The sequence below is a fragment of the Electrona antarctica genome (assembly GCF_951216825.1).
Source record: "Electrona antarctica genome assembly, chromosome: 12".
NCBI classification, from domain to species: Eukaryota; Metazoa; Chordata; class Actinopteri; order Myctophiformes; family Myctophidae; genus Electrona; species Electrona antarctica.
In genome coordinates, this window is record NC_136793.1 from 44,065,586 (window position 1) to 44,083,604 (window position 18,019).

The 18,019-nt window shown below is 41.7% G+C and overlaps 1 protein-coding gene across 1 annotated transcript; it reads right to left on the bottom strand.

The window, feature by feature from the left end:
- Positions 1–2,342: 2,342 nt before the first annotated feature.
- adra1aa (adrenoceptor alpha 1Aa) lies at positions 2,343–11,493 on the bottom strand (the record flags this gene model as incomplete). Its single annotated transcript, XM_079516337.1, has 2 exons — positions 2,343–2,887; positions 10,596–11,493. 2 exons carry the CDS (start codon positions 11,491–11,493, stop codon positions 2,343–2,345), a joined length of 1,443 nt encoding a protein of 480 aa, XP_079372463.1.
- Positions 11,494–18,019: the final 6,526 nt, after the last annotated feature.

Sequence of the window (18,019 nt, forward strand, 5' to 3'; positions counted from 1 at the left end):
AGACAAAGAACAGTACAGGAATTCATCATAATGGAGGTAAAAAGGGAAAAGAAACATATACAGTGAGGGGAAAAAGGGGTGTGTGCGGTGTGGGGGGATTCAGATTTTACGGGGGCCAGTTTCGAATTGCAGCCATCCGTAGGTGCCCTTTGAGAGCGGTTTTGAAGGAGTCAAGGGATTCGCATGTCTTAATGACTGTTGGTAGGGCGTTCCACATTTTGGTGGCATAGGAGCGAAAAGAATTTAGTCCCTTGTTAGTGCCGAATCTGGGTTGAACATGATTCGTTGCACTCCCTCTGGTGTTGTGGGTGTGGACTTCGTTAACATTAAGGAAGTATCTACACAGGTACATGGGTATCTTGGTGGAGTATCGAATCTTGTGGACCAGACCCATTGCAAGTTGATTCTTCATATCCAAATGAGTGAAGCGGCCTGGATGATTTGTTTATTTTTCAAACACAGTTCTTATATGAGGCGATCTAAAATCCCCCTATGGGGATTACAAGGCAAATAAAAGTACATGAACTGCGCCCTCTACCGATATTGACGTCAGACTTCGGTGCTCTATTGAATAAATTACATAACATGAGAACAATAACCAACAGAGGAACCAACAGAGGAGAGAATTGTACATTTATCAAATAAATACAAATATAAATAATTACAGGCGACAAGAAGTGATACAAGGAAGGAGGAGTGCTGGGGGATGGGTTGGAGTCTGAACCGGCAAGGTTTCAGATTGCGGCAGAAACTGGGGAGTGAGTCTGTAGTCGACTCCTGACTGAGGTCATTCCATAGCTTGGGAGCCAGGAGGGAGAAGAGTCTAGGACACTTGGATCGTGGGAAACAATGTTATTGTTGTTGACCTGTAAAACCATGTAGGCATTCTTTGGCATGAGGTTCTGTTCCCGTACAGTACATGTCACACGCTATCTGAGAGTCGGGGAGAGAGAGACAGACATATTGAGAGGAGAGAGAGTGAGGATATTAGGTCATCTGGTCCATCTGCAGTTTGATGGCCTGGATGCCATAACCATGACCTCCTAATGGAATCTGCACAGAGATAGTATGATTCATACATCCATAGAAATCCCAGTCAATGACAATGAGGACATTCCTTTGGCCACATTCTTGGCCCCTCCTACTAAGGAAGAGCTGTCAACTCAACTCCACCTCTAGACTTCTAAGCCTATAAATTAAACACTTTCAACCTGGTGTGCCTATTTTGGGCATGCCTTTATACAGTAAGTGAACCTTTTCAGAAAACCTCATGAGTAAAAAAATAATCGTGAAAATAGCAGATGTAGATCAGCTATTTTTGCATGACACCAACTCCAAAAGTGTCGTCGTGCATCGTGCCACAGAAGATGAAATAGCCTCAAGAAAATAAATTACTGCTATCAGCAGTGAAATTGCTCTCTTGCCCTTCCGAGCAGAAAACACTGCCAGCTATGAATTAGTTAAACAGCCACATGGGATGGTTAAATAGACCCTGTGGTTTGGGAAATACTGCCTACACAAACATTCTCTTCGTGTCTGTGCTTTACTGCTTGCATGACAGTGATTGTGCATCTGAATAGCAAAAAATAAACACAATTCTGTAAAAAACTGTTCTGTTCCATGGAAGGGAAAAAAACCTTGAGACCCAGTGTGATGGAACTTGTCATCTCTAAATCTGTAGGTTTTAAGAGGCTTGTGGGGCCAGTCAGGATTGAGGTCAGAAACCACAAATAAAAGTAATTTACAATTCCACAGTATATTCATATTTAAAAAAATCTCTATGTATTCCCAAGTCAAAAATATGGCAACATTTGTATTGTAAAGTGACAATGAAGAATGCTAACCGCCTGGGTTACTGATATAGAGTTCTTGCAGTGACCAAAAAGCTGGGTAATGCAGAGATGTGAATGACAAACATTATTTCACATTATTGAAATGAAGCAGCATATAAAAATAATGTCCTTATTTACATGATTCTGTGTATTTATAATATTACTCTGTAGCACAAAACTTGTAAACTTGACAAACATTTTGGTCCAGCACAGGGATTGCCTCCCCAACACACAAAATTATCTCAGACTTCTTATTAGCCTACAAATTATCTCCAAAATCAGATTCATTAAAATAGGGCTAAGTGTTTAGCTACTACAGTAAAAGTGAATTCTCCCCAATTATGACTTGTGAGAACATCATGTCAGAATGATAGTGACTGGTCTCATAAGTGAGTTCATTTGCATTAGCCTTGTTAACAGAGACATTCAATTCTCCGTACCCTCTATTTTCTATAAATAGTCCAGGACCTTGAGGGTGGAACATGACTGAATGAAGAGGGATTACAGTGGTTAAACAGGCTCTCCCTTTTCACACAGGGATAGCTGGTGGATTTTAATGGTGGGAAGCCTTCCGGAGGACGTGGGCGCAACATGGTTAGATTCCTGCGAGGTCGCGTCTTCACTGTGAATGCAGAAGAAAGTTCTCTGGAGGCTCTTACTGCATAGTTTGGCCATTTTTGCCCTGCCAGTCGCTGGTGCTCCTGAGTTAGCTCTCGGGCCCCCAGAAAACATCCTCCAGTCCCTGGAGAAGGGGGTTCTGGACAGGCCAACCGAGGAGGAGGAATTAAGTCGAGAGGGGGCCCCTTTGCAGTCCAAGGCAAGAGTGAGGGATTGCCCATGCCCCTGACCATGGTTAAGCCCTGTATTAAGATGATGGTGTTGTGGTTTGGGAGTTGTTCTCAGACAGCGTACTCCTAGCAGACTGCGGAAAGCCTTCTTGAACTCGAAGTTAGAGCAGGGGTAAATAATAGGATTGATGCAGCTGTTGAAGTAGCCGAGCCAGAAAGTGATCTTGAAGACCGTTTCTGAAGGTCTGTATGCAGGAAACATGGAGCCTGCAGGGACATTAGACACAAACCAATCAGATGGAGGATAAAGCCTGAGTTATACTTGGTTATGAATTGTGTGTTGTACACCAAAAATAGCTGATCTTGTACATTGTCTATTTTCAGTATGCAACAACACTGGCACACAACTAATTACAAAATCACCCTTCACACCAACAGTATTTACAGTAAAATGCTATGGCCATTTGAAATCAAGTCTTGTTACCCCAATTTAGTGGTGAGCTAATGGCAAACAAACTGAAAACCACAGTCATCATCACTCGTTAAGATCCACTTGAGCTGCTTATTAATAGTTTTATGCAGTTTCCATTTAAGGATCTCTACCAACTTCAAGGTCAATAGCTTCATTCAAATTGCATTCATAAATTGCAATTTTTGAAGGAAGGCGTCACATAAATTGCAGGGCCCTTAGTGAAGCGAAGGATAGAATGCTTTAACGGGCCCATTACATGCAGGCCTGGTTGTCACTGTAAATGTAGGTGACTCCTCACAGATCTGGCGTCTGCCAGTGGTACATCAAAATAATTAAATGGTTGTCTTCTTGGATGAGCACTGCAACTGAGCATCTATCTCCAAATATATAACCGAGGGAGATTTCTTGTTAAACATTTTATAGGACAGGCTGTTCCGAGACAGTTCAAAGTAGGTCTTTTGAAAAAGGAGACTGTGATGTGGACATGGCTCCACAACAGAGTTATTAGACTCACCGTCTGTACTACCATTTGAACCCATGCTATGTCAAAAAAATCACACCCATGTGAAGTGAGTGGTGCAATCCGAAATGGTTGAGAAATGACAGAGTTACCGTGTGGGGGTCCCCAGGGGGTCCCTCTACTGTACTGTACTGTACTGTCACACCCAAAATCATCATATATGCAGTTAATATGTGTGTGTTTGTTGTACAGTGACACTTGGTGGTGAAAACCAACCAAATGCAATTTTCAGGCTTGGGCGGATGGACGGACCCAGGCAGCCAGCCAGGGACACAGCCAGGCAGGGACACACATAGCTGTCTATAGGAGTGGTTGCACCACTCAACAACAGCCGTATTATTGTCTATGGATTCTTCCGACGTCCCGGTGGTCCGACTGGCCCCATTATAACTAACCCTATTCCTAACACTAACCTCACAATAACGTTTGTCAGACTATTACAGGAGTCAGGGACGTCTGAATAATGGAAGGTCGGAATTATGAGCAGACCTCATTGGCTACACAGTTGATTGTCTCCACCAGCCGAAGGCATGGGGAGAGTATGTTTTGCACTCTGTCCATGTGTGTCCGTCCGTCCGTCCGTCCGTGTGTCCGTTTACAGCTAATCTCCGGCACCGTTGGCCCAGTCGATGCCAAACTGTACACACACACTCCCTGGATGCCAACGACGAACCTCTGCACCAATTTTTCCACAACAGCCGGTTATAGCGCCACCATGAGGCAGATTTTTGCAAAACACATTTCTTTATATTACTCGTACACATTTGATCCATACACCACGCAAATCGGTATAGAGGGTATGTGCATGCATAAAGTGAATGGTAGATCGAGTGGCAAATTGAGTGGCAAAGTGAGCGACAAACTGAATTTAATGTTGTTTAAAGTAATTGAATGCAATCAAATAGGACTTTTCTGTTTGGATGTATGGGCTGTCAAGGCCAGAAAGTCGTTTTCTGCCACTCAGTAGGCATTCCCGCATAACTTCCGGGTATGATGATGATGTCACGCGCATACCCTCTATACACCATCTCTATAGTCATGTGATTAAAGCAGACCTGTCCACTTCCCCATATTCCATCCACATTGGCTAAGATTGCCTTCCAAAGTTTGCAAGATTGGTCCATTTTGAACAAAATGTCTCAAATCATGAACACAGAGTGCAATTTGAGGGAAATATTTCATGCACATTCCCACAATGCCCAGAAAGAAATGCCACTTGAAAATGTACACATCAGCCTCGTGGTGGCGCTATAACTGGCCCATTCTTGTTTTTACCTATAACTGCACCGTGGTGGCGCTATAACTGGCCCATTCGTGTTTTTACCTATAACTGCACCGATCTGTGTAAAACTTTGTATGGACACTCCCTAGAGGCAAAGGAAAAACCTCCATTTTTCGCATATGCTCTTTATAGCGCCACCAGGAGGCTGACTTATGTAAAACATATTTTTTTATATTACTCCTTCAGATTTCATCCAAATATCACGCAAATCCGTGCACATGATCTCTATAGTCATGTGATCAAGACAGGTCTGATTTCTCATATTCCATCCTGATTGGTTACGATAATACGATTCACTTCTAAAGTTTTGGATGTGAACCGTTTTGTACAAAATGCCGTAAATCATGAACACAGCGTCCAATTGCGGTGAAACTGTGCATTGCATATTCCCACTAGGCTGAGGAAGAAATGACGCTCCTATCCTGGTGGAGACCTGTGTCCCGAGGGGCACTTTTTCTTCTGCTTTTCTCATGTGCTTGTTCTAAGAAGCAAGGCTTTGATTGCAGTTGTTGAGTTGAATGTGTGATCATATAATGTTATTACAAAAGCCATAAAAAAAGCAAGAACCAGAACACACAACAAACCAGAACAGGTTAATGTAAATACAGCCTGTGGTGGACACACTGTCTAGCCCCTGAAATGTATATGCGGTCTGAAAGAGAGATGCACCCTCAAAACTAAATCTTGGCAAGGTGCATTCAACGGAAAAGAGCATCAGCAAAAAAGAAGTCCATTCCATCATGTTCTAATTCAAACATCACTGTTATGGCCAGACATATTTCTTTTGTATATTTGTATAATTTTATATTTAGATTATTTGTATTTCTTTTTGCATTACCAGTATTCTGTATTCCTGCTTCTGCAAGGTTGGGAGGTGGAGAGAGACTGGAGAGCTCATTACCACATTGTCTGTAAACTGTGGCAAATTGACAGAGTCTGTGTGGGGAATTGGTCCCTATTGATGATTTGGTGGCTCCACTAATGCCCTGGCCAATGATTGGCCGTGGACCCTAGCTGCTCGCTACAAAAAACCCTCACTTTGACTAGAATGTTCAGTCAGCTTCGGCAGCGCAGACTCTTTTCATCCGTCCTCTCACTGAACCAAATGTTCTTTTGTTAAAACTTTGTCTCACTTTAGTGGGAGGCTGATAGTGGGGTGCTGCTGGTGCTGCAGCACCTGGTGGTGGGAGGAGAAAAACTTTTTTTGTAGATTTGTTTTGTTTTAGTTTAGTTTATATATATATATATATATACACACACACACATACACACGTATCTATTAAAACAATGTATGTTAAGTTTGGGGAATAAAATGGATGTTGAAATAGGTGTTTGTTTTGAGTAATATGGGTAGGAAGTAGGAACCTATGTAACAGGTAGCCTACTGTGTGACACAGGAACCTGTTAATGGTTGCACCTCTGTTTACATTTGAGCTGTTGCAAACGCATTTAATAAACTATTGCCCGGTTGGATAAACTCATAGGGAAAAGGAAGGCACTTTCTCCCAAATATAGGTAAGACATACATTATTGTGTATTGCTGCTGCTGCTGCCACCATGCAGAAATGAGGTGTTAAAATGTATGTATTACTTCACTCAGTTCACTGTCTTTCTTAATGAGGATGTACATTGACAAGTGCAATATTTCCAAACTGAAACACTGCTTGGTGGTCTAAGACTTAAACTAACCCTGTGAAAGTACGGTAAATAACTTTAAGACCTTAGTTCATTGAAAGGGAGGCCACCACTGTGGTAAGGACTAAGGATACATGACCCCAACATGAAAGGTAACAGGTACAGTCGCCCCTTTTCCATCTCGCCCCACTACTCTACCTAGCTGTAAATAAACATAATTCATGTTGGTGATTATATAAAAGGTATTATCATATTAATGTATCATTGTTAAGTTCACTCTGTATATCCACGGGCATAATAGCATGATGATGCCATTACAAAACATGGGCTACATGGAAGAAATGTGTAAACTAAATGAACTGTTAACTACATTAAACATTTCGCGGGGCGAGTTGGTAAAGGGGCGAGTCGTTTGGTATTCACATGAAAAGCCCTCACTTAAACTCTAGTCTACTCGCTATATATACTCTATCAACATGAGTGTACACAGTGAATAAGGCATTCCCGGGTGTGAAGTGACTGTATAGGAGGGATGTGAAAAGTAGTTCCCATTGCCTTATGTACATTGGATTATCTAATGTGATTCCTGAGGGCATTGTAAGAAATGTATGTGATTCATATTCCTTTCTCACATTCCCTCCATGCATAAAGAGAGTGCATAGCTGGCACACTGCAGTGACTACTGGCTTCTGACTGTCCTTGACAGGGAAGAAATTTAATAAGCCATAAAAGTGAAGTGATGACTTCATCTACAATAGAGGGTATGCGCAATTGCGCATGCATAAAGTGACTGTAATGCCGTTACTGCAATCTGATCGCACTTTATAATGATGTCACGCGCATACCCTCTATTCTAGTGACGTCACATTGATAACGTAAGCAGATAAGTGAAAGGGAGTGCATGGAATCTAGCATTTTCAGAGGACCCCTTGCCTCTGTATTCAAGTATGGAATACATTACAGTATAAATGTTGGTGTACTTTACTGAGCAATGAGCAATGTGCTCATTTTCTACAGTGTTGTCTACTGCTGACTTTTGCTGACAGAGAAAGATCAGATGCTCTGAGAGATATGACCTAATAGAGTTGTATTAATGGCAGCTACCCAGAATGGTCATTAATACTGAACAGTGAGCTTGTAGACCTGCTATTTTCAGAGTGTGGCACCATATCATACGACAAAGTACAAGTCTGGCTTAAGGCACAGCTGGGCTCATCTGAATTGCACTAACCTCTCTATGAACTCCTTGAGAAGTAATTCAATTAACATTATCACACATATATTCATGAGCACAGTCCGGCAGTGCGAGAATCAATCGTTTCTATAATGAATGAATGTACTGTAGAGTAGACGTGAGATTACATTCTGAAAAGCAATTGTTCTCTCACTGCTCTGTCTAACCGTAACGCATGGACATGTTCCCACTTTATGAAATACTCAATTAACTTAACTGAGCTTAAGCACATAAATCCTATATACTTCGTAGTACAACGAATGGTTAAAATAACCAATCTACAAGCTCACAACACATGTGAGCTTCTAGATCTACCATTTGCATGCGCACACACACACACACACACACACACACACACACACACACACACACACACACACTTTTGTTAAAGCAAATAATCTAGCACACCCTAATCCTTGTTACTGTATATTAATGGCAGGTAAAATGATGATATCAGGCTCTCCTTGGCACTGCTGGAAGGGATGACCTTCCTCTAACACGCATAGAGTGTCGTATGGTCGACTTTGCCTTGTTGCTCGCTAGGCGTGCCATTCTGCTCAAATGGAAGGATGCTGCCCCGCCCGTGCTCCGTCAGTGGCTTCGTGATATAATGTCCTGTCTCGAGTTGGAGATGTTAAGGTTTTCAATTGCCGGCTCTGAGAAAAAGTTTTACAAGACCTGGGGCCCGTTTATGACATTCTACCACAACACACAAACTGCATAGTGTGCCGTGCCTATGCCTCGGCCAACGCCAAACCACAACAGAAACCAAATCTGCTCTGCTATGAAAAATCTGCATTTTATTTTATTATATTTTTATTTTTTGTAATTATGTATGCATGTATTTTGTGTATGTGTGTGTATATATATATATATATATTTATTTTATTTCCTCCAGACTGTTCCGACTATCCTTGGGATTGTGGGTGGGGGGAGGGTGGGATAGGGGATTGAGTGTCTGTCTAATACTTGCCCCTGGGCTACTGTCAAAAACCTGAATAAAAAGATTTTGAAAAGAAAATGATGATATCAGGATTCTAAAAATACATTTGATTAGTCACTCAGTAGTGCTACCTGTAGACATCTGTGTTGAAATGACAACACCTACCTCCTATTGCTGTTGGGCACTGTTTCCTGGCACGGAATGTGTCTTTGGGGAATGACTACGCACGACATTATCATCATCCGTCTGTGTCGTGACAGTAATTGCAATGAGTCTGTGTTACCTTGTATGACATCAATCTATATACATTCTTCTTAGCCTAGAATCTACATCCGATTCACTGGATTCCAGGCTAGCATTTTTATGTTATTTCTGACCTTTTAATAAACAAAAATGTTGATTATGCTGGAGTAAATTAAAGCCCAATTTAAACAGCCTGTCTTACTTACTAACCAAGTATACATATTTTATTTTTATTCTTATACCTTTGGTGATTTTCCTTGGGGGTGGGGTGGCTAAATTGTCTGGGCAGTTTGCCCAGAATAAATACTGGCTATGCATATATTATTTAAATATTATACATTGTATATCCTAAGACAAAATCCTACAAAATCAAATCTGGAGTGTTAATTTAACTCTAGTCGTTAGACTAGAGCAGTATCTGTTGGCAGAATACTTATGACATCAGTACTGTGTTTCCCAAACACTGGGTGAGGACCCATTTGTGGGTCGCGCAAACATTGTTATGGGTCCCCTTCTTACATTTGGTTTTTAATTATTATTATTTCAAAACGTTTTCAAAAAACATTCCCAAAAAAGCAAAACTTCATGAATTAAAAACAAAATTCAATTTTGTTTCAGTAATCTCATGAAGAAATGAAAATCGTAAATTTGAACAAATATTTAAGATCTACAAGTCGCTTCGCGCCACGTTGTGAGCTTGTAGATCTGCTATTTTCACTAGTTTGGGTCCTGGGCGAATATCTAATTTCTGTTTTGGGTCATAGGCTAAAAGGTTTGGGAACCACTGATATAGAGGCTATGGGTGTGACATCATTGTACCCAGAAGTTATGCAGAAATGCTTACTGGCACAAAACAACTTCATGGCCATGAGAGGCACAGCCCATACATCCAAACAGAAAAGTCCTAGTTTGATTGTTTTAAACAATGTTAAACTCACCAACATTGTAGCTGTATGGGAAGCTTGAATTGGCCTCTATCTGCAAAGTTTTTGTTTCATAGAAATTAGAGATGTCCCGATACTGTATCGGTATCGGAAAAGTATCGGTATCAGCGAAAATGCCAGTCTAACCACCGATCCGAAACAGGGGTAAGGGGTTGACACTATGGCAGGTAAATAAAATGTTGGAGTTTGTTTTCGAGTTGCCCAAACAGCAAGTGCACATATGAGTGAGGAGGCTGCTATAAACACAACACGAGATATATAGCTAGTTAGCTATAAACACAACACGAGATCACAACACCATGCAGGTGATTATTTTTTCCAAGTGCTTGTTTTCAATAGCACAATGTCCTGCTGCCTCCTGCATTATTAAGTGCAATTTAGAAGCAGGTGGTAAGTAGGACCGTACGGGTGCTTTCCAACGAGAGCTTCCAAACTCCAATGCTCCATGCTGCTCAATGTTTTGCCAATCAGTCTAGATGTCCCGGTGGAAAGGTGAAAAAAGTGGAAAAGCGACACATTTGCTCTCCATGGGCTATAATAAAATCTGACTTGACTTGACTACTGTGACATCATCTCCATATTTCAGTATAAAACTGAGATAGACACACAGAGGCAGACAGGTGCACAGACAGGCATTCCTGGAATTAATAGATTAACAATGAGGATTTAACAGTACAAGAAGATGTTGATGTAAATACTCACTAATCGGCAGCACCAGGAAGAAGGGCAGCCAGCACAGCACAAAGCATCCCACCACGATACCCAAGGTCTTGGCGGCTTTCATTTCTCGTGAGAAATTGGCCAGGCGCAGGGCAAAGTGTGAGCGGCTGTGCAGGGCCTCGTCCTCAGACATGGCAGTGTTGCCCCGGTGGATCCTTAGCGTCACACACTCTGAGTCAGCCTTCTTTATCTTCTGACCTTTCTTGAGACCGCGGCTCTCCCTGTGAGCCACCACATAGACCTGACAGTACATGACCAGGATGATGGTCAGAGGCAGGTAGAAGGAGCCCACGGCAGAGAAGATGGCGTAGCCGGGCTCATCGTTGACCATACAGGCGGAATCGTCCTCGGGCCCCAGCTTCTTCCAGCCAAACAAGGGGCCGATGGATATGACGATTGACAGCACCCACAGCGCCACCACTGCCAGCAGCGCCCTGCGCTCCGTCACTATGGTGGGATAGCGCAGCGGGTAGCTGACGCCGATGTAGCGATCTATGGAGATGGCACACAGGCTCATGATGGAGGCCGTGCAGCACAGCACGTCCACGGCTAGCCACCAGTTGCAAAATGTATGTCCAAACACCCACCGATCCAGGATCTCTAATGTAGCGGAGAAGGGCAGCACAATGGAGCTCAGGAGCAGGTCTGCCACCGCCAGGTTGACGATGAAAAAATTTGTGACCGTCCGGAGTGGTCTGTGACGTGCCACCGAGAGGATGACCAGGATGTTCCCCACAACTCCAAACAAGATGAAGACGCCCAGCACTACGCCCAGCGATACAGCCTTAACCACATTGAGTTCCGCGACCAACCCCTGGCTACAGTTGGAGCAATTCTGAGACGGGAGGTCGGGGGTCATGTTTTCAAACACAGGAAGCATTTGCTCCGAAAACAGGCGTTATGTGAGACCTGCGCCTTTTTAAAGTTCAACAAGGACATTAGCGCACTCCAAAATCCATTAGAATAATGATCACATTAAGTCTGTCCTGTCAAAACATGGTTTGACTGATGATGCCTCTGTCTAATGAGCTGTTACATCGGGAATGTATGAAGAAAAAGAAAACAGGATGCATGAGAAAAACATAATGCGTGTAGGGCAAGCCTATTGAGCTAGCATCAGATCCATCTTGAAAATGTCACTCAGGTTTATGGAACTGGAGTATTATTAGTAGTAGTAGTAGTATATACCAAGGGGAAAAGCACTGTATGTGACCATTATTTAAAAAATAAATACAAAATAAAACACTAACACTTTAGTGTTAAGTCAGGGCCCAAACTGGACGTCCTATCCCATATCTTCCTTTAAAACAAAGCATTACATTGAATGTTGAAGGTGGAATTGCCAAGTGTAATCACATGTGAACATTATTATCCAGTCCATTCAAGATTAAAAAGAAAAAAGGGAGACATTGCTTTTTCTGGGCAAACAACAGTAGAAAAAGCCTCAGGCGCCGTCTGCTGAATGTCGAGATGGGTAAATCTTGCACGGTGCTATGCACAAAGACGGTGGCGGTGACGGCGACAGCGACAGCAAGAAGGTGCCTTTGAAAAGAGAAAAGAAGAGAAGAATTTATGAGCCCCTGTCAACAAATGGAGACCAAAAAAGAAAAATCCAAACAATTGTCTTGAGTTTTCCATCTAGTTATTGGTTCCCTATAATGTTGTCCCTATTTATTTTGTTCTTCTCACTCTGTAATCCGTCATCTGGCTCCACCTTGTCAGAATCGATTTATACTTAGTTGAGCGTGGGTGTCGCACACCAAACATAGCGCATAGCTGATCCACAAACTCACACCCACAAGTGTAATGCTGCGTTCACACATACGGGCAGATGCAAAGATACAGTCTACCATTCATTTTCAATGGAAGCCACTTCAAGCCAGCGACATAAAGATTCAAAGATACATCTGACGTTTGTAGCTGCTGCAAAAGCTCCAACAGCTATAAAAACGTTGAGCTGGTTTCAACTTCAGCTACAAAGCTACAAATACGCTGTGTATCTTTGTATCTTTGTATCTCTTGAATGTGCCATTGTGAATGCAGCATAAATCAGGCACCACGCTGCAGACGACATGCATGGTGTGTGTCAGACCCGCATCAGTCTAATCAATGTGACTATGGCCTCGATCCTCATCTGGGGCAATCGATTGAGCACAATGTGAGGTTGAGGAATACATGGCCTGGACTGTCAGGCCTCATTCACACGTACCAAACACCAATCAAGCAAATGTTTGGTCGTTTTTTTGGGTCACCACAATGCTTTTCCAATGGGAGTCACATGGTTTGACCAAACATTTTTGTTTGATGAGGGGGGAGGGGCAGAACACCACCAGCAATCAGCAATCAAACACAAATGTTTGATCAAACCATGTGACTCCCATTGGAAAAGCATTGTGGTGGCCCAAAAAAACGACCAAACATTGCCTGATTGGTGTTTGGTACGTGTGAATGAGGCCTCAGTGAACTGTGTCATTGATATGGGAAACACCGCAATTATAGAATTGTGCATTGAGTCAAGCAACATGAATAAAAGAACATTGAGCAGTGCACAATCCTGAAGCATAGTGTGAAATTATGATTTAATTTAAAATAGAGGGTATATGCACCTGACATCATCATCATACCCGGAAGTTATGCGGGAATGCCTACTGAGTGGCAAAAAACTACTTTCTGGCTTTGACATCCAAACAGAAGTCCTATCTGATTACATTAAACAACGTTAAACTCACTTTACCACTCACTTTATGCATGTGCATACCCTCTATGTATTACTTCCCACCTCCTTCTTTGTTTAAGTTAAAGGATAAATAACATTGCAGGTATTTCTATGAATGGCAATTACTCTGTGGCCTGTCTGCACACAGTGTGAGAGTTCAAAACAACACACGCTGAGAGATCCTAACATCTGTTTATTCAGGTGTCAAGCCTAATTTCTACTCTGACCAGCGATACCATCGTGTGATGGACTATGCATAAGATATCCAAATGAAAAGCAGCAACACTTGCCCAAACTTTGTCTTTCCTTTGATTTTTAATATGATACTCAGAATGTACTTTTTTGTACTTTCAATGGTCACAATCTGTTTATCTAAAAACATCATCATCATGACGTAAAATAGACACTTACTATGTCTATTTGCTCAGACACTATGACGTAAAATTGTCCATTCATTGTCAATGGGAATTTAATGTTTGTGTAGGACAGTTTGTGCACACACACCAAAAGCTGGATAAAGGAGGGTCTAGCGCCCCTCAAATCGAAAATAGGTTCGGGCCTGCCTAGCGGTCCGGGCACCTGGGCTGGTGGTCCAGCCTGACAGCGTGTCGCAGGTTCGACTCCTGATCCCGACGACATTTGTTGCGTGTCTCCCCCCCATCTCTCTCCCCGTTTCCTGTCAACCTACTGTGTGTCCATCAGTGGAGGCACAACATTCACTGGGCCTTTAACACTGCTTATTCCAACCACATTCCACTCTCACTCTGATGCATGGCATTCCTGTCAGTGTATTTTCTCATGTCTGCCCTTTGACTTACAAACAATATCTTAGTCCAGTGATTAGGGTTGTCCCGATCGGATCGGGTGGTCGGAAATCGGGGCTAATCACATCATTTTCAAATGATTGGAATCGGATCGGGAGCCAAAAAACATGATCGGGACATCCCTATAGTATCAATATTATATCCATATCATGATATTAGACTGGAAATTGTCTGTGATTTGGGATATTGTACTATTGTGATATGGCATAAACGTGTTCTATAACATATAATTATTGGATCGGGAAAAATCGGTATCGGCAGATGCTCAAAATCAAATGATCGGATTCGGATCGGGAGCAAAAACAAACGTGATCGGAACATCCCTACCAGTGATTCACACAGTGGGGTCTGGGGACCACCATCGGTCCTTGAAGGGGTTCCAGACTGGTCCACAGCAAAATTAGTTAACATGCTGTACCATCACAATCAGTTTAACCACTTTAAGTGCTTTTTACATTGGACGACAAAGTGTACTATGTAATAACTATGGGGGGTTTCTCAATTGAATATTCCATTATGATCAAAGTCAAAGCATTCTTTGATCCAAAACTATGGCCTCTTTCTGCTTGAAGAAGAGCGGCCAATTGTTGACCCCAGAGGTCAAATGCCCCAAACGGCTCCGTTTACACACCCCAACTGTGTGCCCTGTGCACACACACACACACACGTGTACGCAAACTATGCACAGATATACTGATATGCACACATACAGAGTTTCCTAGACCCCTTGTCTAGAATACGGAATGTTGCTGGATGAGCTATGACTTTGCCTGCATGAGTTTCTGAGACTGATCTGTATTAACTGGTGATATAATGTCATTCATATTCAGTTAATGATAATTAATCATTCAATTACCACTATTAATCACTACAGCTAGCATGGATTTTCTTTCATGGATTTTACATTGGATGACATAGTGTAGCATGGCTTTTTTTCATGTTTTTTTCATTAGGCGACAGTACCATGGCATTTTTTACATTGAACAACACAGTAGAATGGCATTTATTTCTTCTTGTTGTTTTACATTGGACAACATATTTTAGCATGGCATTTTTAATGATTTTTACATTGGACGGCATTGTAGTATGACATTTCTTATGCTTTTTACATTGGACTACATAATGTAGCATGGTATTCCAAAATAGCTGATTTACAAGCTCACAACACATGGCGTCATGTTGTTGAAAAATATTGTCAAATTTAGATTTCTTTCCCCCCCCTTTAAAAAATATATTGATGATCTCTCATAGGCCTCACAACAAAACCTTTGGGGTCCACACACTGTCTGTCCAATGCAAAGTTCCACTGTTTGACAGATGCAAAGTAATTTTGTCCATGCAGATTACTGACATTTGCCATGACATTACTTAACTAATGTAGAATGGATTATTACATTAAAGCAATACAAGTAGTGAGACCACACCAACTGTTTTAAAGATTTTCATAAGCTGCTTTGTCTGTCTGTCTGTCTGTCTGTCTGTCTGTCTGTCTGTCTGTCTGTCTGGAGATGGCAAGAGAGTGGGCACTCCTCACAATAGTTATATAGAGTTCTGAATCATTAAATAACTCTGTGATCTGAGCTTTACTGCCAGTTATCATAATCGTAGCACTGACCTCAGTTTCTTAGAGTCAGTCTGCAACCTTTTTTAAATTAAGTGCCATGTTTTTATTATCTAGATAGTCAGTGTGCCATGTCAACATTAATTTTAATTGTACCGCATAAAAAGTTCCAACATATTTTGATCCCCAAATTCCTTATAAATATTTCCTTTCACATTGTTATAAGGATCATTAGACTCGGAGCAATAACCCACCTGTCTCCCAGACTGGGCCAGACTCCCTCCCCGGTCAGAGTTCAGGTTTTAATGAATGGAGAATTATGTGCAGGATGTCATTTACATACAAATGTGAGGGACTTTTTTTTTATTATTGTTTATTTTAAACCAGAAATCCTGTCTCTCACACATACGCCTGCAGTGTGCCAGTGATCGGACCCTCCTTTGTGCCAATGTTGGTACCGGTGCCAAAGGTTGCCTACCCCTGAGTTACATAATTACATGATGGGATGGTGTGTTTAAAGGGATAGTTCAGATTTTTTGAACTTAAGTTGTATGAAATACTTGCCATTAATATAGTGGTTGCAACTGTATTAATTGATTGCCCGAGTCCTGTGGTGGGAGTTCTGCTCTGGTTTTGGTGAAATATCAAGTAGTTCCGGTCATTTTGTGGGGGGCACTGGGGGCCACACAGTAAAAGTAAATTAATCCACAAAACTAACGTCATTTGTATTGTTGACCTATTTCTAAAATATTAGTGCAACTTCCGTTCTTTTTTTACCCCTCTATCACACAGAACTATGTTTTTTGTGTCCATATCACTACGCCCAAAAAATAGTTCCATGTGATAGAGGGGTCAAAGTTGGACGAAAGTCGCGCTAATATTTTAGAAATAGGTCAACAATACAAATTACGTTCGTTTTGTGGATTCATTTACTTTTACTGCGTGCCCCAGTGCCCCCCACAAAATGACCGGAACTACTTAATATTGACCAAAACCAGAGCAGAACTCCCAACATGGGACTCGGGCAATCAATTAATACAGTTGCAACCACTATATTAATAACTAAATAGCAAGTATTTCATACAACTTAAGTTCAAAAAATCTGAACTATCCCTTTAAATGATGAATGCATGTAGCCTATACTGTATCATTCCAGTGACAGAGTCTGCATAGAGCCAAAAAGCCCTGTGAGAAATGTGAAGTGATGAGTGAGAGCTGTCAACGAATAATACAACCTACATCTAGAGCACCATGATTAAATGGTTCAACAGATTGTAACTGATAAGTAAATCCAATAGTTCTCTCGTGCTGTGCATGTGTGGGTGTGTATGTGCATGTTTCTCTGTGCATGCGTGCATGTTTGTGTATGTTTGTATAATGTTGATACCAGTACAAAACACGACGTAGTCCTGCACACCCTCCCGTGCATTCACTATTTTGTCTCTGTCTGGCATTTCATTTTATAAGCAAAGAATTTCAGAATTTTTCAAAACATTTTAGAAATAGTGAAAATAAAAAGGCTCACAAGCCTGTAGATCTGCTATTTTTGTGTGACACTGTCATACAGTATGTGTTTAGTTTGGGGGCAGAGTGGGCACTATAGGGCAGAGTGCAAAATCTGAAATATATGGGCGTTAATATTTGTGGAATATATATAATATATAAAAATCACACTTGTGTGAAATGAGGGGCGCCCAGTACTGTATTTATATCGGCCAACTGACGTCTCACGTCATCAATAATTGTGGGCTGCGATTCGATTAACAATATAAGTGCTCTAAACAAACATTAAAAAGTCCATAGACTTGACTGCCATATGACGTAATTTTCAAAAGCCATGCATGAGAGATACAAGGTTTCTGCCCGACAGCATCGGTTTATTCTGATGCTCCTTGTTTTTGACCTATCCCCTTTGCTGCAGTAACCCCACTGTGGGATTAGTAAAGGATTATCTTATCTAACTCTTCTTTAGTTTAGGCCATAGCTGAATGGGTAGAGAGATATGGCACCTGGGAAACAGAAGGTCCACGGTTTTCCCCCAAAATGACATAAAGGTAGAGTGAGGTAGAGTTTGGTTAAAACAAAAAGATATTCTGATAGTAATCATTGCTATAGTGTGTTTGTTCAGTAACGTGAGTCTCCCTCTCTCTCCGGCTCTTTAATAAACAGAAAATATATTTGCAGGTAGGTGACAAAATTTCTGCCATACAGGAGAGGGTAGCCATTTATCAGCTTAACGTTTATAGTCTTCCAGTTCCAATTTTGTCAGCTCATTTCTTTGTGTCATCACTTACAATTTCAACTG